This window comes from Camponotus floridanus, unplaced genomic scaffold (assembly GCF_003227725.1).
Source record: "Camponotus floridanus strain SB8 unplaced genomic scaffold, Cflo_v7.5 scaffold3, whole genome shotgun sequence".
Classification (NCBI taxonomy): domain Eukaryota; kingdom Metazoa; phylum Arthropoda; class Insecta; order Hymenoptera; family Formicidae; genus Camponotus; species Camponotus floridanus.
The window spans coordinates 1,024,553-1,051,928 of record NW_020229436.1 but is presented as its reverse complement, the minus strand read 5'-3'; the positions used below and the strand labels follow the sequence as shown (position 1 = coordinate 1,051,928).

Below are 27,376 nucleotides of genomic sequence, written 5' to 3'. Positions count from 1 at the left end.
CAAAAGCGCGAATATCACAGATATTATTAATAAATCTTACATTACAATTGCTTGGAATGAATGTATTGTATACGTATGTTTGTCAAAGTGTTACTGTGTCATCATATGTTATTCCACGTGCATCTATAATGTACATCGCGCGTTCCGAGATTTTTATTAATACATGTAGTAAGCATTACGTGTTTCAAGAATTCTGTAATACGACTTATTTGCGCGTTACCGTACTTTGAATCGATATTCGATATTATCGAATAATATTGTGAGTTTCTAATAAAAATATTACAAAGAGATAATTGTTACGTCCCTTGTGTCAGAGCGATAAGCAAAACTATTGTGAATATTAATGATGATTGGAATAGCATGCAATGAGCGATTAATTATGAAAAATAAAAATCTGCAGATTGCTCAAGACGACACGATTTACTATTCAAATTTCAAATTACAATAACGTACGAAAGAATATATGTCCCTTTATATTAGGTCACAACAAAAATAGAACTTCGCATGAATCTCGATATCCGCAAGCTTTTTGACATTTTTGGCACTCCCAAAAAAATTCTCCTCTTCGTTTCTGGCTGGAAGCTTCATTGAACATGCTTATGGGGACTATATACCTACTTACATTAGTTATGAAATTTTAACACAAAATATCCCGATTGTATCGATGTACGGTACACATACTCGACACAGAATGCGTTGGCGAGTATAATAAAGGGCCGATCCATTATAATCTAATTATTAAATATAAAATAAAATTAGAAATAAAAATCTTTCGCATATATTTTCATTTAATAATGTCATATCATTTTTCATAAGTATTTCAAGAGTATTTTGTACGAATCACAATGTTATTGTAAACTATTAGTTATAATCAATAGATTTTTCTTGAAATACTTTTTTGAGAAATAATTTCTTTTTATAAAGATCGATATTCAATAAATTTATTTTATAATTCGATAATTAAAATGTGATTAATTAATCCATTGTAAGATATAATTATATCCGATGAGTCTTTTGTATATCAATTTTTTTCAAAGTTTATTTGATATATATATATAATCTCATTATATATAATCTTTTATAATATAAATTTTTATGAGTAATGGGTCGTCCCTCTTATTTTTTCGAAAGTGTCCCTGACGGCCTGAGACCAAATTTTCATCTATTTATACTAACAATAAAATGTTTTAGTGCAGAGCATACATATATTTAATATCTAAAGTTTATTCAATGTTCTTATAAACACACACCTATATGCGATATCTTATTCAAATAAATTTTGGAATTTTTAATTAGTGTGTAATCTTCATGTATCTAAAAAATTTTTTTAATGTAGAAGAATGCTCTAAAAACATTTCGAATTTAATTTGTTTTTTTAAGTATTTATTATAGTTTATTTTTTTTTATTTTTTTTATATACTATATGTTATTACTGGAATATATATATATAATCTGTTCTTTTCCTTTTTTTGTTTTTTCAATAATTTCATTCCTTTAAATGTTATTTTAAATCGCCATTCTTTCTCCAAAATTAAAAAAAAATTGTATCCTTGTTATTTTTATCGATATAAAATTTGATTGACATGGTATTGTTATTACATTTCGATATATATCTAATATTTCATATGAATTAGTACACATATATATGTATATATAATCCTCACATAATTCCAAATATAAGAAGAAATGTATCGATACCGGTGTGTGTTTATCGGGGTTGTCTCACTATCGTATCTCTTCGCGCGAAAGAAATAACAATAAAAAACAAAACAACTGAAACCGCGAATTGACGAAGCACATGAAAAAGACAAAAAAATAAGAAAAAAACATCTTCGCACGACGAAATTATTACATAAAAGTATGAGACCGTGTGTGTATGGGAAACACTTTGGATTGTGTGCGCAGAATCAGAGCACAATTACGGGAAGCATCAACCGCAACCGCAACAACAACAACAACAACAGCAACTGCAACAACAGCACGCGAGCCCCGTTCTCGACGGGGTCAGGCGCAGGTCTAAGCTGCACTACATGGTGGAAAGCGGTCGCTGGGTGTGCGACGTCTGCGGGCGAACCTACAATCGTGGCGATTCTCTAGCCCACCATCGCAGTATACACAGGGGTGATACGATCTGTCCGATCTGTCAGACCGTCTTCACGCGAAAGTACACCATGCGCTGCCACATGGTGAACGTGCATGGAGTCAAGTAACCGTTGAAATAGCCGTTGCGGGATCGAGGGCTCGGTAGAGAAACTCGGTGAAGGATGAATCAGGGTCTTTGTCGTGTAGAAATTGGGTAGATATTTCAGTACGTCATCCGCGAGAAACTAGATCGAGGAATTTAAGATATATCTTCTATAGGTATTCGTGTTATTGCATAGACATGGAGATGTAGGAAAATATTTTTCTTCCATACACATGGACGTATATTATAAGTTAGCGTACACAAACGATGATTACGATAAAGGCATAATATATATTTATATCGACTTTTGATGAATTATTAATCTAGTTGTTCGCGGATGATAATCAAATTACATATTTGTCTCGACTATAGGGGTTTGAATTCTTAAATAATTGGGATGTTGTACAAAATAAGTGTTGTATCTTGAGATTCTTGATATAGGATTCATGAAATTTAGTATTTTGAGTTCTAAATGTGTTATATATATATATATATATATATATATATATATATATATATATATATTAATGGGTTATTTCTTTCTACATGTCGATCATGCCCAAATCTTTTCTCGCGAGAGATCTTTGTTGTTTCATTTTTCACTCGTGTTCTAACATCAATCGAGTGCTTTCAAGCACAATATATTTTTCATTCCATTAATATTTTGTATGCAATTGCGAGATTTTACATGCAACTGTTTACTATTGTCAACTATTATCTTGATGATTTTATATTTTAATCAATTTTTATACTGCATGCATTTGAAAAGATTTAGAAACTCAGTTTTTTGATTTATTTTTATTATCGCGTAAGAAAATTATATACAATTATTTATAATTTTATTTACAGTTATATACGATTATTTACACTTATTTACAATTTTATTGTTTTGAATATACAAAAATCTTTTCATCATCTTTTATGTCTAGTTGTCGATAGTCATATAATGAATGCGATAAATGTGTTCAATTTTTCCGTGATAAGTAATCACGTACAATATTTTTTTAGGCGAGAATAATGAAGTGAGATAACTTTAAAAGGAAAAATAGTTTTATTTGACTTTTTACAATTTCTAAGTGAAAAAAAATTATAAATATGATTTTGTTTCTTTTTTGAATTTCGTATATGGATTATATCCTGCAAAAAGAACCAACAGTATATTTTTAGCACCAATATTCGTGGCACGACTAAAGCTCTTATTTTCAACATTCGATAAAAAGAGATAAAATCTCGGTCACTTTTTGTAGAATTTTATCCGTATTCTTCCAAATATGAGAGGAATTTAAGATGTGTACATAATACATATACATATATGTAATGAGTATAAGATAGGATAAAGACTGTCCTCTTCTTCCTTCGGTAAACGAAACTTGCAATGTGTGTGGTTAGGTACTTAAATATAATAGAAATGTTACATACTCTGTTCTATCGAAACTAGATAATTATATTAAGGGAAAACTGCACGATTTAGTTGCGTCAAAAATTAATCTAATACATTTTGAGATTTTTTAATTCAATTGCGCAACTTACTTTTAAAATATAAAATTAATAATATATTTGTGAATTAAAGTAAAGATTTACTAAATAAGATAATTCAGTCTCAAAATCGCGTATACATGTACATGTGTATGTATATATTATATCGAACTAGCGTTTTTATGACTAAAAATTTAGTCGAAAATTTTATAGTACACAAAAATAGTTACACAAAAAATCATGAAAATAAAAATTCTACAGAACAAATCTTTATTTTAATTCACACAAATTAATTATTAACTTTATATTTAAAAAAACTAAAAATGCTTGCGCAATATGAATCTCGAAATAAATATATTAGATTTACTGACTTTTGACGTAGCTGATCTATGCAGTTTCTCCTTAAGCTGTATCGAGCGATCTCGATTAATCGCACAAAGGGGATTATTGTGCTATTGTAGTCATTATACTTAGTGAAATTAGAATATCGCGAATATCCGTACATGCATTATCAATGAACATCTGTACGAAGCTTCGTTAATCTTTCAGTCGTGCACAATTGATTTATGAGATGGCAGCTTCCTCTCCTCTCCTTTTTCCAAACGACCCAAAATTTATCACTAAACGTAATTTCTGTACAATATTGACGAGATACAATTATCATATGTTAACGTCATATGTATAAAAGCTGTCATTTATATGGATGTCACATTTCTGTCTCAGCATAACTTAGACAATCGTCGATCACAATTGGATCGATCGATCTTATCGTATTTAATTCGTGTTTAATTGATGTCATTGTCTATCGATAATAATCTGTAAAAACGTCGATGAGGAAGAAATAGATTCTTAATGTGTATAGAGTTTAATTTGCAAGATATACTCTTTGACAATCATATAATATATAACTTATCTCAAATTGTACGCGATAGTAATGATTGACGTACAGTTGACATATTTTTAACAAACCTCGATATGTCCCATTTAGGAGTAAAACTTTTTTTTTATTATTCGTTTTATCGTCACCATTATTTTATACAGCTCATACATAACGTTCTAGCGCAGAAATAATTCACTTTGATCCAGAAATTAATATTCTTAATATTATTAATAGAAAGATAAATATTTCTTTTTGAAATACGCCTAAAAATCTATATAAAATCAATTTCGAAAATCTCATTAAAACGAAAAGCCATTTTCGATTACCGTTCAAATTTTACTGAAGTTTTCCGCCTTTTTAAAATTGATTTACAGCGTTAGAGTTCATTAATTTGCAATATGAAAGATCTATAATTAAAATATAGCCATAATTTTTTAATTACCATACTATGTGTAAATTATGACGTAGCTGTAGAATATAAGACGAAATGCCGGGTTATACATTTCTTTTGTACTTTGCATTCTGAAAATAAAGCCATGATATAAAAACCATATGTGTGTCATTTGGGCTGCGAAAAGTGCATTATTTTCTCATGCATGGAACAGTCGAATACTTTTCGAAATCTTCGCTCAACAAATGCATTGAGATTTTGATATAACAAATATCCGATAGAATATAATTTCTATTTTATGATATAAAATTTAATTTAAATTAAGAGGGAGATTAATTTATTCGAGTATGCATATATAATAATATATATTCGAGCATACATGATATAATGATATATATTATATATATATATATATATATATATATATATATATATATTATATCATGTAAAAATTAATTTCTAGCGAAATATCTTATCATATAATGTATTTAAATATATTTTTATACATATATAATTTCTGTCAAAAATTTGGCAAACATACATTTCTTGAAATATGCGAATGTCATAATTTACAAATTGTCAATTCCTCTTGCATGACACGTCGCCTTACATGTGCCAAAATATATAATCGCGTATGCGATCTATGTTCGATTAATAATGATGAAAGGAATATATATGATTGTCGGTTCACTGCCAAAAATATGCGATTAGCAATATATCTCGTATATTATAAACTTTAGGCCCGATATTCGGCTTCCAATCACGATTTACAAATTAGATCTCGCCCGAATTATGTCTATGTGTGTTGTGCATGAATATTGAACATTTTGTATATTTGTATTTGTTCTGTTTCCGTTTTCTTTCGCTGTTGTTCATATTATATTCACAGTTCACACAGTAGCATGGCTGCTCCGAGAGTATTATAATTATAATTATTGCGTGTGTTGCCATTCTCGTGATTGCTGTCTCTCTTTCTCTATCTTTCTCTATCTTGCTCCTGTTTGTAAGTCTCATCGTGTGTGTTGTCTTTCTTTTTTTTTGTCATTGCTGCTGCTGTTATTCTCTTTCGAGAGATTTGAGTGAGCGAGTGGAAAAGTAGGTAGAGAAAAGAGAGTGAGACGCAAAATTATTCCGAGTGTACAGATAGTTTGTTAACTTTGTTATTGAAATGCGATTTTTCTCAATGTTTCTTCTAGTTTTTCTTTAATTATCAAAGACACCTTTGTTCTCGCAGTGTCACGTGTCGTAATCTACGAGACATATACAACTGAATTTTGGAAATTTTGGAAATTTTGATCAATCTCGGAGAAAATTTTCATTAATCTCAAAAACATAAATGGTACAGATACAAAAATGATTTGCATTTAATTCCTTGTTTATAAGTAGAATCCTCTTGACATAAAGTTTTGTTGATCGCATGGGATTTAAAAATACAATCCGAAAAAAAATGTCACGTTGCGGAAAATATACTCTCGAGTACAAATCAATAACAATACAAATCGACAGCGTGTCGCGGGCAGAGAATCCAGATTGGACCCCGAGAGAGCGGAGGGGTCCGAGTCACGCGTACCCGATACCCGGGCCCGCGATGCCCGGCCACGACGTAGCATGAACGTTTGTGTCTGATTTAGATTCACACACGGTGGTCATCGAACATCCGTCGCACTCGTGCAAACTCTGCGGTAAATCGTTTTGGAATCGGGACTCGATGTATAAACACATGAATATGCACAAGGGCACAACCCAGTGCCCGGTGTGCCACAAAGTACTCAGCCGCACCACGCACATGAAGCGCCACTTGAAGAACCGCCACGGCTGGCACGGCGGCGTCGGGACGACGACGGCCGCGGCCGCGGGGATGGTCTCGGCAGGCGGCGTCGAGACGCCGGCGCCGATCTCCGTGTCGTCAACCGCCCAGGCGATCGCTCAGCAAAACGCCGGCAGTCCGTCGAGCATCGACGCGAACGCGACCTATACCACGATACGCATTAGGGAGAGCAGCGTGGAAAGAATCACCTCTAGTCCTATTCCTTAGTGCGAAGATGCCCTACCAAAGAAAGAATCCCGTCGACGCAAGGGAGGATAGACCGGGGGGACCCTCATCGACTATTTCATTGTCGGGTTAATTGATCGCGATAATCGTTTGTAGAATGTGCCACGTTTTATCTCTAAACATTAGTTTTATCTCTAAACGTCTTTGATTATATCGATCGCTGCGACCGTCAACATTTTTTTCCAAGAGAGATCGGTAATTCGTTGATTCGGAGAAAGAGAGAAAGACAGAGAAATGAACGAAAATAAATAATTATCCAATATTTAACGACACTCAAGAGAGAGATTAAAAAGAAATATATATGATATATTTTTAATTACAAATAATGATTCTTTTGAAATATAAAAGTAAAATTAAAATTATTTTAATAATTACTTTAATAATTAGAAAAGATTAATTATATAAATTAATTTAATCTTTTTTAAATTATTATATTTTTTTAATTATTAAAATAATTATATACATGTGTATATATATATATATATATATATATAAAATAATATATATATAATATATATATATATAATATATATATGATAAAATATTGATACATAATTTTATATATAATGTTCATATATAATTTTAAATTTTGACATCAATTTTTATGGCGCGCTCAAGATTCAATTTAATAATGTATGCTATAGTTATAATTGATCACGCCACAGTAAAATTACGATTAGGTGAAAGAATAAGAATGATAAACGCATAATCTGCCGCAGTAGTACTCGTACATCGTGAATAAATTAGACAAAACGAGAAAAAGAGATAAAAAAATAGATGTAAATAAAATTTCTACATTTTATATATCATTGCTACTTTTTAATATTTAACAAATAATATATGCAATTTATATGTATCAGAATCAGTATTATGCGAAAGAATCGATTTTTTGTAATAAAAACAATTTCCTGTAAAAAGCCAAAGTTTTTGTTGCTGTTTCTGGAGCAGCGAATCTGATAATTGTTTACGAGCAATTTATAATTGTATTATTATATTATAATAAGATAGTATCGATTCGCATATACATGTCGAAAATTATATTTATTAAATTAATTATTTAACGAGCAATTCTTTCTCTCTTTCTCTTGCTAGTGTTTAAGTTGAGTGCCATATTTTTCACACTTCTCGAATTTAATCATTATGTGGTACAATCGATCGTATTTTTTATCGAAGAATGGTATGAAAAATACCATTGTGTACGTGATTACGAAAATTGTAGTATATGATTATTTGCTGTAACGTTAATGAGGTATTGTCAAACGTGAGGCCTATTCTACTCTAGTCGTCGACGAGGAACCTATATTACGCCTGTCTTAAACTTCACACCCTAGTCATTTGTACACATACATATATGTGTATGTATATGTATTTATATGTGTATAATGCACATGAGAAAAAATACGATATTTACACAATAGGATATTTACACAAACAAACAAACAAACAAACGAACACACATACACACGCAATACACGTATATACAAACACATTTTTGTAACCAAAGACACGAAGGGAGAACAGAAATGATTTATTTTATCTAGTCAAATTTGAGTTCAGTACTTAATAGCGTAAGGAGGAATGTGCATTTTTTTCGTACAATCGATACGTTTCAACGAGTAGTTCTATCAGATGATCGATCTGAACAACGATCATCAAGGACCCGTCATTTACGCGATCATGGTAAAATTAATCGAATCTATTATCTGAAAAAAATTGTTTGTAGACAGAAAAATCGATATAAATATAATAAAGAAATAAAATCCAAAGATATATATGAAGATAAGTACAAATAGTAAATTACAATTTTTGTTTGTTTTCCTAAAAAAAACTGAGTAATGATGCCAAAATCGATACGTAAATGTTAGTATATATGTTATAAAGTATATAATATTTACAATACAATTTTTGTTATGTTTACATAATTTTCTGTAGCAAATTGCTTTCCATATTAACAGACTTTAGGAACGTAAATATTTATGATGATTATAATTATGATGATTAAATATTTATTATGATTATGTTTAATATTTAATTTAAGATAGAATAAAATTTGAGCAAGGTTCATATAAAAAGATTTGAGTTTCATTCAATTAGTCGCTAATCTTTAACTGAAGAAGATTTTAAAAATGAAATTAATATCGCTATCAAAGACAGCTCATTATTAGATGCCAGTTTACAAATACGATGAAAAATGTATAGTAAATACTTTATCAAATGTATAATATATAGTATATAATGTATGCTATATATATACTATATATATCTAACAGTTTATATTAGTTTTGACATTATTACTTTGATATATATATGATACATACATAATTTTTTAATTATTAAATATTTATAAATTATATTTTTTAATTTATATAATATTTATCTTTTTATTACAGATATATATATATATATATATATATATATATATATATATATTTGACATATATATATTTATGTAAATGCATTTTTACCATGATCGAATGAATAATGAGCCGAGATAGCGTTCGGTTAATTATTTTGTGCCATTACTAATTGAAAGTGTCAACGTATCGAAATTCGTGTTTTACGACATTTTGATAATTGATTATCTCGCTGAAGTAGACGCGTTTCAATATTTCTTAGGATCTTTTCTCTTGGTCCTAGATCGCAAATCTTTATGATATTACGCATACTCACACGCGCTAGTTTTTAAGGTCTCAGAGACTTGCCAAATATCTATTATATATAGTACACTAATTTCAGTATATATGTATATAGTAGACGATATATATGGTATATATACAATATATACTTTATATATAGTATATTAATTTCAGTTTTATTCCGCGAATGTTAACATTATATTATATTTCGTTTGTTTATTTTGTTGTCGTTATTGTTTGTTCTATTTTTTTTATCAGCTCCGATTTCGCGATATTATACAACGAACGGTGCAATGGGTACACTTCACTTTGCCATTATAGAATCATCGATAGTCACCCCTGCGTATCTCCGCAATTTTACATTAAATTGATACATTAATATTCGTAATGAAAAATTGTATGTAGCTGTGTTTAATAATAACATAATATATTTATTTAAATATTAATAATGCTCATAAGTTTATAAATTAAAAGACTTATTTGAAAAAGAAACACATTTTTTTTATTTTTATAAAAAGTATATATAATGCAACTTTTATGAGGAGAGAGGGTTACTATTAAAATTATTAAATGATAAAAAATAATAATAATAAATTATATTAATTATACAAATAACATAAATTATACTTATAAATTTGGACATAATATTAAGTATATCAGATGTAAATATAATTTTATACTATTCTCTAGAATCGAAATTTAATGGAGTATGATGCAATATACGTGACTATCGAAGTATAAGTGATTTTTCCATAAAGAGGCTATCTTCCGTTTTAAAATTATACCTACCTGCATAATGATCTCTTTTTCGAGAATGATGTTTGTCGATATATTAAAGTCGTGAGTATATATCATCAAATGAAGTGGAAATGTACAAATCGACGCTAGTTTACGAAACATAATTTAGTGCAATTACATCTAGTTCAATTATTTGTGGATTAATTATTTTCTTTTCGGAGAATTTTTTTCACAATCTGGTGCAATGATATAAATGGACAGACTTCAAGTTTTATAATTGTCCAAGCTGGTTTAGAAAATTTTAGAACTTAGAACTATACATTTTTTTTTAGATCTACTGAAGTATTTTTCATAGATCCAATTCTAAAAATAAATGTAAAATTGATTTTCCTTCAATGAATATTTTATTGAAAAAAATGCGCGTGTATATCATATATATAATTATCAAAATTCTTAATATTCAAAACTTTTTATCATAATTAATAGCCACTAAATATAAATAATTAAAAAAAACCGATAAAAAATTTGAAAGAAATAAACTTTTATGCAAATATATATTGTGTTTAGATGCATAATTTATTGCAATATATAGTGAATATATTGCAATTATTTGATTAAACCAGTCTGATTGCATAATTTGTTTTATAATATTCGAACGTTAATAAAAGATTAGTATACATAAAGCATAAAATTGGGATACTATTAATTTATGTTTTTATGTAAAAATTTTCTTTTATTTAAGTTATTCTTCGATATATCACACTTGTTTTTTTTTCGAGGAGTTATAAGATTTATATATATATATATATATATATATATATATATATATATATATATATCGATATATATATTTATATATATTTATCCGCGTTTTATTTACGTATTCTTATATAGACATACGCATACACATATGATGCGCGCGTAAATATAATTAATTGAATGACGGTGTGTTTAGTCATATACACATACAGCAACACGAAACATTATTTTATTACGAAAGAAAAAGCGAATGTGCACATTCCTCAAAAGCCACGAATGCGAAATAAGTACAAGATCGCCAATTAATATTGCTCTAAATGAATTGATATTCCCTTAGTTGATTATTTATAAAAGAAGAAAGAGATGAGACATATATATGTATACATAAAGTATAAAAAAAAATATATATATATATAATATATAATTACATAATCCTATGTTTGGCTTATGCAGGCTAATAATGTAAGTGGACATATGTGTGAATAAAGTTGGAAAAAATATCAATTCACTTAAATAAGACTCCTCTTTCCTTCTCGAGAATATCATCCGGCTTGCGATTCGGTTCATCGCTTGAGTCATCCTGTTAATTTTTTTATTTTTGTTTTCCAAGCACACAAATTGCACAGACTGCGCGAAACAGTGATGACTGAATGGACCGCTTTGCGCTTTCATTCACGCAATACACACTTGTGTCGAAGAACGTGACACAATCAATTAGACAAATTGCAGCATTTGCACTTCGCGATACCTTCTAATTCACCTAATCCGCTATAACTGTAAATTGAAGCGCGTTCAATTACTTACATGTGCTAATTTATGCCGGTGCTTTAGTTAAATAATGCATTGGCATAACGATTATATTGATTTTATTGTTCTCACGATGTAACTATACAATCGTATTTTGTTACGATGTATATCTACGATATATATTATAATGCTGTTAATTATAATATGTTTTAGGCGATATTGGTGCACTTGTGACGTGTATGTTTTAAGCAGAATTGGGCAGAAAATACACAATTTATTAATGATTACGGAGTAATTAAATTAATAATCAGTAATTATGACAATGAGTAATCATGATTAATAAGTTTAAAATATAATGTTATAATTATTAATCAGACATGTGCGTGTACATACCTCTCCTAGATGGAAAAATTACAAATTTTAAATTAATTATATCACATAGAAACTTGATAATATTTATGCAATTTCACAATAAGTTTAATCAGTTTTATTTGAAAGTAATCTTTCAAATCATTCATTTTATGATTACTGATTCATAATTGCATTAATTATAATTACTTTACGATAATTAATTATGCAAAACTAATCGTAGAAATGATTTAGAAAATTATTACTCTACCCAAAACTGCTTTCAAGAATAAGAGTCGTAAAAATTGACAGATGCGATATATCATGCATGACAGTCTAACTGTTGTACTGTATATAGTGACTGAATCCGTCGCTAATTTGACAGTATTAATTAAGCTCCGTGAGAGCCGATCGAAGAGAGTAATTTACATGTACACAAACACTTCGAGGAGGATCATCAGTCGATCGCGCGCTCTTTCAGGGGTGTCCTACCCGGCGCCTGCTAACACATCGGCTAATACAGTGCACGTTGACCCCACACCGAATATGGATCAAATGTTGGACTATTAAACGCGCGTTCCTCGACACATTGGAACAGATCGCGCGATCTTGACCCTTTACCTGCGTAGATAATTTCACCTGATTCCCCACGAGGCCAGCAAGTTAAAAAGAGCACAGTAAAAACATACTTTTACATGGCTGTATTTAAAGGGGGGTAACGAAATAAATTCGAAACACTCTTATAATCGCTAAGCATGGTTGGCGATTTTGTTCATGTAACAATAAATTTTATAAATTATTTCTTTGCAAATATTAAATAACAAATAAATTTTACAAACAATTTAGTGCTATGATGAATTTTGTGATAGTGGTGGCTTATTAAATTTATCGCCTAGAATTGCGATAAAGGGTTGAAATTCGCGCTTCGAGACCTTTATACAGTTTGTCACCGGAGTCTCACCAGTAATCGACTGACGATCCCCTCGCAATGAATGGCCTGTGTTAACGTGTCACCACCGTGTCTCCCTCCTCCTCCCACCCCCTCGTATTTCCGTTTCTCTTCCCTATTCTCCCGCCTCCGTATCTCTAAATCTATTCTTCCTGACTATGATTCCGTTGATAATTGATGATGAGGAACCGGCGGGTCACGTGGCTGTGTTAATGTGTTGCAGGGGGGGTGGGACGCAATCGGAAGCACGTTGGCGATACAACTGGTCAGGTGGTGATGCAAGGCCCGGGGCGTTTTCCGTGCCGGCTCTGCGGAAACGTTTACAGGCACCTTGCCTCGCTGACCCAGCACCTCGAAGTGCATCGCAACCAGACTACCTGCATCGTCTGCCACACCACTCTCAGTCGTAGAACCGACCTGCGGCGTCACATGCGTCTGAAACACCAAATACCCTGGCAAAAAACGATCCACAGGCAGCGCAGCCCGAAAAGCGAATTGGACTCGTAGATAACGCGCATCGCACACTCTCTCGAGATAATAGATATCGATCGTGGAGATTATTGACTCCGCGATATTTGCGTTTGCTTGTGCGAGAGCTTGCTGTGCTGATCGCGACGTCTTTCGTCACCTTAATACTACATATTTGAATTTCTCTTCCGTGTTTTTATAATTTTGTGGATTACTTGAATAAGGATTTAAATTTTGCTTCATAGCAAGTATATCCAAATTCTAATTTAAAATTAATAATATTTTTATTTGTCTAAAAAATAAGAAAGAAATGTATTTCTCAATTTTAAACTGATATGTTTTGAATCGCCTCCTTTTTTTCGAAAAAAAACATTATAGATTCCAGCTATTTAACAATAGTGTTAAGATGACGATCGTCCAAGTCATTTGCCATTCTTCAATAAAGGGATGTAAGACGAGGCTCTCGCGAGTGAAGAACGCTCCTTTTCTTACTAGCTTTTTTTCAATGATAATGCGTGTATAATTTTGGAGAATACGTTCTATCCACAGGAAATATATTATTTGAAATATCGTTGATTTTTTTTTTACTTAAAATAATCACCACTTGTGCGTTAAACCGTGTTATTTATCAAAAAGTAGAAAAGGAAGTTTATTGTCCGACTCAATGAAATAAACACAATGCGGGACATTGATCTTGCATCTCATCTTTTTCTTCCCAAACAAATGAAATATGTTATAAAGCATTTTTTTACATATGATTTTACATTGTTCTCAACCGAAATTTAATTGTTATTACGAGAGCGGACTGGTTCAATAAGAGTAACAATGTGATTATCTATATAAACATATATATTTTAATTTATTCAAAGATCTCTCCAAGTCTGGCTAATACGATAGATTTCTACTGGAATATTAAATATTTATATAATCGTAAAATATATATATATATATTATGCATCTTTGTTGCTGCCGCATTTAGATACGTTGAGATCCGTAGAACTGTCGCGATTCGCAGATTCGTTACATTTAACGAGTCTAAAAGCGATGGGTGAATGAAATCGGAGAGCGAATCGGACCAAAATTAAAAAATTCCTAAAATAGGTACGAAAACGAGATATTAAGATAAATGCTTTTTGGCGATCGGAGAAGCGATAAGTTTGTTCGAGGAGTGAATAAAAATAATTTAGCAAGCGATTCTTGTATTTATAATTCAATTTAATTTAAAGTTCATCGATTTCGTTCACCTGCCGTGGTGAAATTAAATCGAATGTATTTGACATAGATGGCAATATATTCGCTTTCGGAAAAATGTTTTCTTCGTTTTCGCAAAATGGCTTTGCAACATATATATATATATATATATATATATATATATATATATATATTGCTGTATATATTTCATACGTTCTACATTACTGATTTTCTGAGAGATATAGTGAATAGTTGCGCTTTGATGTTTGATTTTGCGAGAGAGATGATGAGAGAGATGGAAGCGGAATTGACATTTCGCGTTTTCTTTTCTCCCGATAATTATCAGCACACGGTCCAGTTGGTCCGTTTAGATGCGTTTCCGCAAGAAAATTGATGTATCTAGCTTTGCCGCATACGCGCGTATTTATCTTCGCTAAGTGTGCAGTTAACGCAGTTAGCGATTGTTATATTAGCGGATTTACGCTTTAGGCGTGTTAAAAGGCGAGAATTAAGTGATACGTGTTTAAGGATCTGAGTGTTGTATACGTCACCGATGAACAGAGGTGGCTCTATCGCGAGGCCTCGATCGAGATCTCGAACATTTCACAGGATCTTCCCTCGAGCGCAAAATGCGACGACCTAAAAAAAACGTACCTAGGTATGTGGAAGGATCGTGTAAAACGCTTCTTTGAGAATTTTTATGATAAAGAAAAGAAGAAGAAAATTTCTCGCGCAGAAAAATATCTGTTCGCACTTGTAAGAATCTCTTGTAAGAGTCTCATATTTTCATGTAGAGCTTTGGCCAGCTGTGGAGTCGCCTCTTCTCCGGATTTTAATGAATCGACGATCTTAAAGGATTCTAGTCATTATTGTACGAGACATTAGACTATCCAGATCTCTATCGCTCGTTCACACAGGACTCTATAGTAAATCGAAGTTATTTTTTGATACTCCTCGATACACCCGGGAGCTCTCTCTCTTGCGGCCGCTATGTCCTCGCAGGACATCGCTCCGCAATGTTGTAATCCTCGCTCCGCAGCCACGATCCTTGACACGTTACACGGACTCTGTTTACACGTTCACCTACGCCATGTGCCGAAATTTCTTTGCGAACGATTCTTGGGCTCGGTGTACGCTTAGAAAGATTTATTCGATTGACAGCGTGATCTTTCGCATCCGAATCGATTCTGTCATTCTATTAATTACAATTTTGCGTAATTTACGCAAAACACAACTATGCAAAAGATCATCCTCTCTCAATTAAAAATAAAAAAACGATAAGATTTTCTGACAGAGCACTGAATGAGACGTAGCTCTCGATAATATGAAATTTTTAAGCGTACATCGAGCCTCAGCTTCAGCTGTCGAGACAGCGCATAGACAGTGCCTTACATAAATACCTGGTTTTATATTTTACGTATTGACTTCTTCAGATATTTACCATAGACAAGAATATATCTAACGATGCGGAGCATCCGGAAAATAGCCGTTAATTTTGTTACTGGCCTCGTGTAAACATTGTCTCTGTATGAAAGTGCGAGAGCAGCGTTTCTCAGTATCATGAAGACTCTTATATCTTAATATTTAAATAATGCTTAATGCTTAAATAATAAACAAATCAAATGAAGATATAGAGTTAATCGCGATATTTATCAAACTTGCTATATATATTTATTATAATTTTTTAATTGGAACATAAAATTCCTAATTTAAATTGTAATTTATATATTATTTATATATGAATATATAAATGTTCGAAAATCCATATTATAAATTTTTATATTTCAATTATTCAGCGTGATATATAGGAAGTATACGACATTAAAAATCGCGAAATATTTATTTTTGAGCGAGATTATACTTTTTAATACGATTAAATATGCTCTACATAAGATAAGAGATTAATATTATATATAATTTAATGTTAGAGAAACGCTGATTTCGATTTGTTTGCGAACTGTGTCATATGTATCCAAAGACAGAATATAAGACGTCACCGTTACCGTTATTGTTGTTATTAAATAAGTAATCTACACATACACACGGGAGCGATTTCGCAAGCGGGGATACCTTATTTTAGCGAGCGCATTCAAGAGTGTTATGCAACAAGTAGTACAATAATCGCGAGTATGTATACGACGCATACGTGCGTACGTTCGCATTTCGTTTTGTTTTTAAGAGTGACATCGCACTTTGCGCACCTGACTATTTACTCGTAGATGTAAGTGATCGTAATTATTGTAGTTGTTGGTCGTAGCACGGGAATGCGCGTTTCGACCGTGCGTCTCTAGAACGAATGCCTCACGAATTTTAACTCATTAAATGCCATTTTAGAGGATCGCGCTGTGGAATACAGTTAATCACACATTTCTAACATCTTAAACCAAACAATTTAGATAAGACGATGTTGCAATTTCCGCGATAATGGTTGGTGCTTAATGGGTTAATACAACGTCACGCCGTGAAAGAGTGTACAAGTATTTTTAGCCATACGTGGCTATCGCGGCGAAACTGTATCAGGGATTCTCAAACTTTGCGAAATTAATCATAATTCTATTGAGAAGTGTTACACTAATGGTTTAATTTTATGTTTCCTTTGCAGAGAAATTATATAAGAAAATATTAATTTTTTACGTGTAGAAGAGCTGTGCTCTCTATAAGCTGTGCTTGGTATCATAAAGCAATATTCTATCCGTACAACAGTAAAAGAGAAAGATATAGAATAATAAAAGAAAATACACATAAATACGTTCAAACATATCTTTTTAGAAGTGACAAGACAAAATTTAAGCATCTCTGCGACAGATAAATCGCGATATGTATTTCAAAAATAAAAAAATTGTGCAGGATGCACGAGAAAGATGAAATACATAAAGAATCAAGATGAATCTCAAGAAAAAATCCTGAAACGGAAAAGTGTCATAGTCTTGATACGATAAAGCAAAGATAAACAGAGATAAAAATAAAATCGATAAAAATAAAAAATTGCTGAGATTAACGCATAACGTGAAGTATAAATTGCGAATTGCAGCAAAATGAAGGAGGAAATCTTCGTTCATACGAGAAATGTACGAAATATGATTCTGTCTGCATAGTGTTTGTGACGTTAAAAAAAAACGTTTTGATGCAAAGATTCAGGTAATTAGCATCTTAGAAAAAGAGATGTAACGGAATTTAGTACTAACAAAGAATAATGTAGACGTGGATAATCTTATTATACAGCGAATGCAAAATTTTGTCTGTAAATTTCTAGGAGTGATGGAGACATACGAGGTGAAGAATTTTTTAAGGAAAATTAATATTATCAATCTTGCATCGCGAAATCCTTAAAATTGAATAATTTCGCGAAACGCCTAATATAATTTTTGATGATTAAATAAAAATTTTGCATTTTATACTTTTAGGAAAATTGTTTTCCAAATGGTCTTTGTTGCTCCTAGAAATTTATTGGCAGAGTCTGCTTCCATATTCTGTACTTTTGTGAAAAATCGAAGAAGCTATTCTACGAAAAAGCTGTTTAACTCTTTGAAACGTAGTTTTATGATAAAGATACCATTTCGAAATCCCTGTTCGAAAGAATCTATCATACTATTCAAAAGAGAATCTCCAAAAATATGGTGTTTCAGAGTAATAATGAATTAGTTATCCGTTTCTTGGCTCGAATGAGTTAATCCTCTGTAGAAAAAAAAAACAGCGGATATGTGTAATCGTGCAGCGAGTTTAGAAATTAACTATAAATATCATCAGACATTGTCAGTAGCACGAAACATTGCGTTCAGGTACGTGTTACGTTCGGTATCGTAATTGTGAGCTTGTAACTTAATTAAAAGATCGTGTAAGACTATACGCTTTCAGATGTTATCGCAGTAATGTAAATAAAAGAATTTCTGATGGATATATTCGTGTACTCGGAAATTGATGTTTCATAATTAATTAGCATTATATTGAGTTTTATTTCCATATGAATTAATTGCTCTTAAAAGAATTGTAATTTTTTTCTTCATAAATTTTCCCTTACATTTTTCAATTAATTTCATCTATTTTACGATTCAATTTTAAATATATTAATATAAAGAAAAAATTTATCAATAATAATTAAAATTTATAACAATTAGTCGTATTTAGTTATGTCATTTCTCAACGAAAATTATGCAGTTTGCAGTTTGCCTTTAATTTTCGATAGTGTCGAGAGTTGGAAAAAATTCACAAGTCACAAGATAATGATAATCAGCTAGAACTTTTATGGAATCTCATTATGACAAACAAATAATAGAAATTGTTTTGAAATACATGTTTCACATTTTGCATTATGATTTTAAAAGCGAACAAAACAAATTACTAATGTATTGCAAAAACTGCAGACTGACGAACGAAATATTTGCATAATGATTTTGGAATGGATGACATCGAATCATGAAGTGAAATAATTTCAGCATTAAAAACGAAACAGGTTTCTAGTCTCTAATTTCAATATTATCATGTGATATTTATCTACAATTTCTTTCTAAAAATTCCCACACTTGAAACTGACGAAGGAACAAGATTTTCCCATATTATTCGACAGAACTCTCTACTTTTCAATTGTTGTAATCCAATGTATATGTAACAGAAATAGATAGATATAAATGTAATCTTCGAGAGATGTATCGCGAATTTATTGATGTACTGCATCTAAGGAATTGGAATATTGTGTAGGCACAGAGTTCATTTAGGTAAACCGAGGAATGCATTTCTAGAGTCGTTGAAGATGGCACCGACCAGGAGCATTCATTCGCCGACGTCGTATTGCGACAAGTGTGGCGTTACGTTTACGACGCAACACGCACTTCTGCGGCACATCACGTCCAAGCACGAGGAGTCGTCTAACTCCGCGGTCTACTGCAACATTTGTCAACGCGTCTTCAAGACCAAATGGAGCCGGGCAACGCATAATAGCAGATACCACAGAAATTGATCTGAAAATCGCCAATTTTCGCACGAAATACGGCTGTAATGTTACATCATATCATAATATTCCTCCAGTATAGTATCGGTAAATTGATAATGGTTTCATCGATAAGTAGTTTGGTTTCGCTGCTTCTGCACTGAGAAAAATATCCAGTGAAAAAGTAACGAACGGATATTGTCCGATTATTAACCGATCACTTTAATCGTATATCTGATTGGCAAATTCTGAATTTTTAACTTTCTGATCCGATCGGTTGATATTTTCTGATTGGATATCTGCTTGGTTTCTTTTTTTTCCGATTAAAGTGATCGGTTAATAATTGGATAATATCCGTTCGTTACCTTTTCATCGGATTTTTCTCAGTGTGTCTATAGAATATCTTGTTTTTCTTGTCGTCGAAACAATATTTCAAATTGATTTCGCGTAAATGCTTGTTTCTCTTTAAGTTTATACAAATTAAATTTTGATTGTTTATTTGAAAATAATTAATTTTAGACCTGTTTATTTTTATCAGTTTAATAATAAAATATACAGGAAAAACATATTGATGAAGCATTCTATTGTTAAGATTATTTATTTACAAAGTAATATATATATATATATATATATATATATATATATATGATTTTTAAATTATATAATTGTAAAGAGACTAGAGATACAAGATAAAAATAAGATTAAAAGACAAAAAATAATTGCAATTTCTTATATATAAGTAGTATATTGATAATTAATTTTTATTTAACAATATAAAATATTTATTAAAATCATAAAAAAGCAATTTTTAATTATGTAAGATTCAAATAGAGTTTTGCGAGTCTCTTTTTTTTCAAAATTATTAAATAGATAAATATGTCAACAAGAAAAGTAATGTTTTATATACTTAACATTTTGTATACATATTTATTTTTTTATATGTCACTTTTGCTATAATTAGATCATATCGATAACAGATTGTACCGTTTGAACATTATTAACGGTTTCTTTTTTTTTCTTTTAGCTTAAACCATAAATCTTTGTTGAATCATATTTCTAATATAATAAAATGATTATGTAATTTACAAAGAATAATCAGAAAGTGAACAAAAAATAACTTGTATATTATTTTTTATTACACAAAAGTTAATTTTTAAAATAAAAACACTTATAGTTTTCGATTAAATTATATTTTATTAAATATTTATTTAGATTATAAAGATCACAATTAGATTCTACGTTATTCTATCACATAGAACAACATAGAATCCTCTTTGAATGCAGATGCCGACGACGAACATGTTTTTTTCCCATTTTCTTTTCCTATTGATCTCTCATTTATTTTATATCTTCTCATATTGATTTATAAACGAGGAATGTATTTGCAGCCTCCTCTCAATGCAAGTACCAAATGTAATACCGAACCGCCCTGAACTTTATAATCTTGCGCCGTCTTTTCATCATTCCTAATACAAAAATACAATATTCATTAATCTTCCAATATATTAGTTGTATTTGTTGTTAACTGATTATAATTCTGAATAATTTTATATTTAAATAAAATTTATTTACATATAAAATTATTTTTATACATTAAATAAAATTCATTTAATGTATAAAAAAAATTTACATACTTAATATTGAATTTGTATATCTTTTTTATTTAAAAGAAAATGCCAGAAAATGGAAGATATGATTATACATATATGTACACACACATTTTATTTAAAAAATCTGTGCATGTATATTGAGAGAACAGATATTGTCATTAAAAGAACGAAAATAGAAGAACATCATTTCTTGATTTAAATAAATCAATACTATAAAAAGATGCAAAGTATGTATGTCGAAGAGTTTGAAAAAGAGTATCATGTTATTGTTATGTCCATTGTAACATCTCTATATATGTCTAGCTACAGGAATTTGATTTTGTATAAAAAATACATATAAAATTATGTATATATATATATATATATATATATATATATATATATATATGAAATACATATTGTAATAATATTTATACATACATCTGTTTGCCAGAAAATATTAATCGCTGTTGCTGTGGTGGTATTCCTTCCTTCTCTTCCACTCTTTCTTTAATTCTTTCTACCTTGTCAGTAGGCTCTATATCTATTTCAATCTAAAAATATTATGCCATTACTACATATAAAAATATGTATATATTCATTTAATATAGTAATTTAACAAAATTAAATTTGTACGATAGGTAATATGAGATGTTCCCCTCTCTATTAACAATAATTATACTTAGAAACAAAATAATTTAAATAAGCTGCGATTCTCAATGATTTTCTGACTGATATAAAACAGAATTGTCTCAATATGAGACATTTAATTTTATTTCCATCCATTTATAACAATAACATTACTATATTTTGCAAAGATACCAATGTATATAATATTGCAAATGAATCAAGGTTTTAAAATTTATAAGAGATTCTAGTTATACATAAATTTATAAGAGATGACTGTTTAAAAATTTAACTTTCAATCTTCAATTTCTCAAAATATAGCAACTTAAGATAAATTTATGTTAAATCATTTGTGTTATCAACATAACAAAAAGATAAGTCTTGCAATAATAAAATTAGTATAATTTTGAATTGCAACTGATCGCGTAGTAACTATCACTTGATTTTATAAAATCCTTTGATTTTGGGATACTTGCCTCTTTTCCAGTAAGGGTCTGAAACAAAATTAAAATTGATATTATGACAAACCGGCGTAAAATACGATGTAGCGAGCCTGTCGAATCAGCATAATTACCTTTACTTTTATCAACATTTTTCAGCTATCACCGTTTGTGCTAAATTATTGCAGTTTTCAGCGATCACTGGCTGAAACTTGCCGATACTATGGAAAGATAGCGTAATAATTGAACGCAAAGTGCGATTACCACTGACGGAATTAACCCAAACCGACCTAACCAAATTCCAAGTTGTGGCGCGTGTCGCCGTCTGTTGGTAACTTGCGTTATTAATTTTAATAAGAATATTGTGTGTACACTCTCAGATTATATTTTTTTTTCCTTATTCATAATTCTTAATCTTAATTTATCATAAATTTCTTTCCATATACTTTGGTATAGAATAAAACCTTATTTTATTTGCACTTTTACATCTTTTTTAAAAGTATAGACCCATTCATTCTTAAATATATATCACATTTTTTGTTTTTTATAGTTATCTTTCTCTGATCTTAATACATTAAATATTATGCGTTTCTTATTAAGGTATTATACATGTAATTTGTGAAAAGATATTTATCACAACTTCTGCAATTGTATATCAATATTATTGCATTGATAAACTGCATAAAGCTTAATAATGTCGAAAAAGTTGTTAGCGATCTGTTACAATCTTGAGTTTTTCCTCTTGAGCCATCAACTGATTTTTAATTTTCTGTAACAGTTCTTTTTTTACAGAATCTGGTACAAGTGAACGAGCTTTGGTTGTCACTGCAGATAGCAGCGTATCGTATGTGATGTCATGACCATGCTCCTTTATCAATTCCTTTGAGATTAACTTTACTTGATCTCGCCATCCACATTCCACCAATCTACGTCTTAATAATTCTTTTAGTCTAAAAATAAATTTTAAACAATATTATATCTAAGTTTTATTAGACAATCTGATATTAATTGAATATGCTCAGAAATTATTTAAATAAAAATTTTAGTCATATATCATAAAACAAAATTTATACAATAAAAAGGATTCATTTTGCGAAAATTATGATATATTAGAATCAGTTTTAATTGTGTAAGCGATGGAAAATGTAAACAACATGGACAATTAACATATTATTTACCCATCGCGATCGCCAACCATCACTAATCTCTGATGTAGTGCAGTCTTCATCAATATATTATATAAATTTAATTATATAATATTTCTCGTTTCTCTTTATTCTGTAAATTATTTATTTTCCATTTACTTATCAACTGACAATTCAAAGCAATGTTTTTTTACAAACGAGTAATTTTATCACCTTATACTATTCTACTACTAGATTTCGATGCGCAATTATTTGGATGCGTTCGGAAATAAAGTAGCATTCAACTGACCAATCAGGACAAAGAAATCTTTGCTCCCCTTTTATTCTGATTGGTCAATTAAACTATTTTACCCTACGAGTAAGATTTTTGATCTCCATTTCAAGAATAGGAAGAGAAACAATCAATTTCAAGCCATAAGTTTTTCCAAAATGCTAATTGACTCTAGATAATCTTTACTTTATATCAGGGGCATATTAAGGTGTAAATTTTTTTCTATACATGTATGTAAATAATGTATAAGGACCAGTTCGACTAAATTCCGATTAAAATAATCGACGATTAATTTACAGTGTTATTAACAATATTTTTGTTGCTCTAACAATCTCTCTTTTCCTCTTTATAATGGCTGCGTTCAGCAGAAAAAGCTGCTTTACACTGTTGTAAAATTCGTGAACCTGATTGGTGTATGCTCTTAATTTTGGCTGAATCTAAGAGTATACACCAATCAGATTCACGAATTTTACAACAGTTGCAAAGCAACTTTTCCTGAACGCAACCAATACTCTCTCTTTCTAAAATGTATTTAGAATGTTGGCAATTCTGTTAGCCGAGTATCAACAATGAAATTAAGCGAAGTTTTGTTGAGGTGGTCCTAAATAAATAAAAAGTATGCGTCTTTTTAAAAGAGCATAATTTAATAGTATCAATATCGAATTGTCCATTTTATATATTTTTAATGTTATTTTTTTATATTAATATGTAAATTTTATTGTCATAAAAATGTTAACAGAGAATGATAAAATAATACAATTATAATAGAATATGAGATATTAAATAATTACTGTTCATTAACTAACTTGTATTCGTTGTTTAGAAACGTTTATCAAACAGTATATACTTCTAAAGAGATTAATATAAATTTTATAAAATGTTTTGTACATTGTGTATATGTATATTTGTGTATCATAATTTATAATTAATAATATTAATATATATTTTAGGATATGGCATTAACAATATTAAATCGCACTCTTCAAAAAAGATACATAAACATACAAAACATACAAAAAGATACATCATATTGTCTTAGTATTATCTTCAAACACAATGTTTGGTATTCAACGAAGAAATCTGTAACTAATGTTGAATCTGATGAAACTGACAAGAGACAAGTCAGTACAGTAGAAGTAGGTAAGTAAATATGATCTATATCATATATTATTATGCATATTATATATATACATATTTTTTTCTTTTAGTCAAAGAAAATCTGAAGTTTACTGGACAACTAGGAATAATAATAAGTGGCATTGGAATTACAGCACTCATATTATATACATTATTTTCGGAATTATTCTCCAGTGAAAGTCTGGATGCCATTTATAGTAAAGCTCGTATACGTTGCATAGAACATCCAAAAATTATAGATACACTTGGAACTCCTATAAAAGCTTATGGAGATGAAACAAGTCGTAGACGCAGGAGAGCTATTAGGTATATTTAAATGATTCTTTTTTCAAATATATATAAAATATTGATAAGTTTTTTATATATGTATATATTTGTATATTTATATATTCTCTTGCATAAATAACGCATTTTGATTATTTAACAATTATATTCAACAAATATTTATTATTCCAGATGTGTTAATTATTATTATTAAATACATATGTTAATTATTTTTTTAAGAATATAAACAATATTTGGAGTAATATATTTTTGTTATTTATTTTTTCAGTCATATGCATTATATTAAAGATGGTATTGAACATATGAAACTGAAGTTTTATTTAGAAGGATCAAGACGTCGTGGAACAGCATTTGTAGAAATGAAAAAGGTAAGTTTGTTAAAACTATTTACAAAAATAATAATAAATATGTATACAATCATATATATTTAATTTTAATTACAGAATGAGTCTGGTAAATATGAATATTCATATTTATATGTTATGGTGAAACATTTTGGAATAATCAGAATAGAACCCGAACAAGACATAGCAACAGACATGCTGCAAAATTAAGAATTTATATAATTTGTTTGGATTTTGGTTAATATAAGAAAGAGAGAGATATATATGTATATATATATTTGATAATTATATGATATATCGAGATATGTAAATAATATTTTATACAGAGTGATATTTAAATATATTCTGAAAATTATACAGAAATAATTTCTTAAATGACTTTATGAAAAAAAATTGAAATTGTTTTTATTGGCTAAGTTCCAAAGATATACAGGATGTTAATAAAAAATTATTTTTTTCTTAATCTTTTGAAGATTGTTCCAATTAATCTCTTAATATTGTGCATTAATAGTGATAATGGGTTAACTTTTAGCGAAAAAATTTTGAAAAATTTTAGTATCATCAATAGTATACAAATTTGATTAGTTAAATCCAATTTCAATAACTGTTTTCGGAATTAAAAAAAAATAATTATTTTATAAAAATAGTTATTTTATAATTATAAAATATAATTTTTATTGAATATTGCTTATGTTTGGAAATAGTTTATGAAAATGTGTATATAAACTTTTCTTTATAAAATCATCTAAGAAATTACTTTACAAAATGTATTAAGGAATTAACTTAAAATTTTCAAAATGTATAAAAACCACCCCTATTATTATATTATAATAATGTAATTTCATATAGTATAGTAGTAATAATAGATGTTTGTTTTTCTTTTTTTTTAAATTACTCAATTTTTTTATATTTTTAATTTTAATTTCTTAGTGGAATACTTGAATATTGCTAAATGTTGATTAATCATTGTTATGATTTCAAGACTTAACTGACTGAAAGATATAAAAATTAAATAATTGTTTTTAATAAAACTGTTTAATACATTTTCAATATTAATCTTTTTTTATAATCTTATGTTCTTGTAGTTATAATACATTATATGTTATTACGTGTATTTTCTCTTTCTTGATGTATAAAATCACTTATTTTTAGAATTTACGTCATTTTATATTTCTACCCTAATCTTGAGCTCGATGATGAGCGAGACTCATAGACATATCGCATTCTCACTACGGAAACGGAATTGAGTTACGAAATTCGGAGAACAAATTCTTGTGTTACGTGGACGCTAAAAATATGCATTATTTTCTCTATCATTTACTCACGCTGTCGCGTAAATCTATAGACGCATTGCAGCAGTATATATGTACTCATTATCAGACAATAATTATTAATTAATATATGAACATATGACAAATTGTATAATAAATACTTGTCCTCTGGTCACACTATTATACGTTATGTCAATTAAATCATGCATATATTATACTGTACACGCATGCGAAAATATCTCTAAAGAAGAAAAGTTTGCGATTATTTGACTTCTTTCATTATTATTTTTAATTTCAATAATAAGCAATATATATTTAATTTATTGTTTATCGTGTATATATATTATATCAATTTTTTGTATATATATTATATCAATTTTTTATTAAAAATAAAACTTTCTGCAAAAAGATTCTCTCTCTCTTTCGAGTTGTCCGAATCGATATGAGAATTATATTTCTAGAGAGGAGATACTTGTATATTTGCAGTGTTTATAAGTGAGTAGAATATGATAAGTAAAAAAT

The 27,376-nt window shown here is 29.5% G+C and overlaps 4 protein-coding genes across 8 annotated transcripts in view; 2 read left to right on the top strand and 2 right to left on the bottom strand.

The window, feature by feature from the left end:
- The window catches only part of LOC105256171 (broad-complex core protein), a 33,189-nt gene extending 13,215 nt beyond the window's left edge, over positions 1-19,974 (top strand). The window contains exon 6 of one of the 5 annotated variants that reach the window (XM_025410153.1): positions 19,558-19,974. In XM_025410153.1, the coding sequence (XP_025265938.1) occupies positions 19,558-19,775 (218 nt within the window). In that variant the 3' untranslated portion in view covers positions 19,776-19,974. The other 4 variants (XM_025410154.1, XM_011265886.3, XM_011265882.3 and 1 more) reach the window with 4 other exon arrangements.
- A 981-nt stretch (positions 19,975-20,955) lies between these two features.
- On the bottom strand, positions 20,956-22,719 carry LOC105256173 (NEDD8). The gene is made up of 4 exons (XM_011265889.3): positions 22,536-22,719; positions 22,438-22,455; positions 21,776-21,888; positions 20,956-21,211 (listed from the first exon to the last, which is right to left on the bottom strand). The coding sequence occupies exons 1-4, from the start codon at positions 22,551-22,553 to the stop codon at positions 21,109-21,111; spliced, it is 252 nt and encodes an 83-aa protein (XP_011264191.2). The 5' UTR covers positions 22,554-22,719; the 3' UTR covers positions 20,956-21,108.
- A 128-nt stretch (positions 22,720-22,847) lies between these two features.
- Positions 22,848-23,774, bottom strand: LOC105256174 (transcription and mRNA export factor ENY2). Its single transcript, XM_011265890.3, has 2 exons — positions 23,580-23,774; positions 22,848-23,351 (listed from the first exon to the last, which is right to left on the bottom strand). Exons 1-2 carry the CDS (start codon positions 23,627-23,629, stop codon positions 23,111-23,113), a joined length of 291 nt encoding a protein of 96 aa, XP_011264192.1. The 5' UTR covers positions 23,630-23,774; the 3' UTR covers positions 22,848-23,110.
- Positions 23,775-24,358: 584 nt separating this feature from the next.
- Positions 24,359-25,848, top strand: LOC105256175 (mitochondrial import inner membrane translocase subunit Tim21). The gene is made up of 5 exons (XM_025410051.1): positions 24,359-24,433; positions 24,768-24,957; positions 25,026-25,260; positions 25,508-25,607; positions 25,683-25,848. The coding sequence occupies exons 2-5, from the start codon at positions 24,771-24,773 to the stop codon at positions 25,791-25,793; spliced, it is 633 nt and encodes a 210-aa protein (XP_025265836.1). The 5' UTR covers positions 24,359-24,433; positions 24,768-24,770; the 3' UTR covers positions 25,794-25,848.
- Positions 25,849-27,376: the final 1,528 nt, after the last annotated feature.

Excerpts from the sequence above, each read along its gene's own strand:
- LOC105256173 (XM_011265889.3), bottom strand. Across the intron at positions 21,212-21,775 it reads ATATTTTCTGGCAAACAGAT|GAATGATGAAAAGACGGCGC; the intron begins GTATGTATAAAT and ends TTTTTGTATTAG.
- LOC105256174 (XM_011265890.3), bottom strand. The coding sequence starts at position 23,629 with ATGAAGACTGCACTACATCAGAGATTAGTGATGGTTGGCGATCGCGAT. Across the intron at positions 23,352-23,579 it reads ATGGTTGGCGATCGCGATGG|ACTAAAAGAATTATTAAGAC; the intron begins GTAAATAATATG and ends ATTTATTTTTAG.
- LOC105256175 (XM_025410051.1), top strand. The coding sequence starts at position 24,771 with ATGGCATTAACAATATTAAATCGCACTCTTCAAAAAAGATACATAAAC. Across the intron at positions 24,958-25,025 it reads AGTCAGTACAGTAGAAGTAG|TCAAAGAAAATCTGAAGTTT; the intron begins GTAAGTAAATAT and ends TTTTTCTTTTAG. Across the intron at positions 25,261-25,507 it reads AGACGCAGGAGAGCTATTAG|TCATATGCATTATATTAAAG; the intron begins GTATATTTAAAT and ends TTATTTTTTCAG.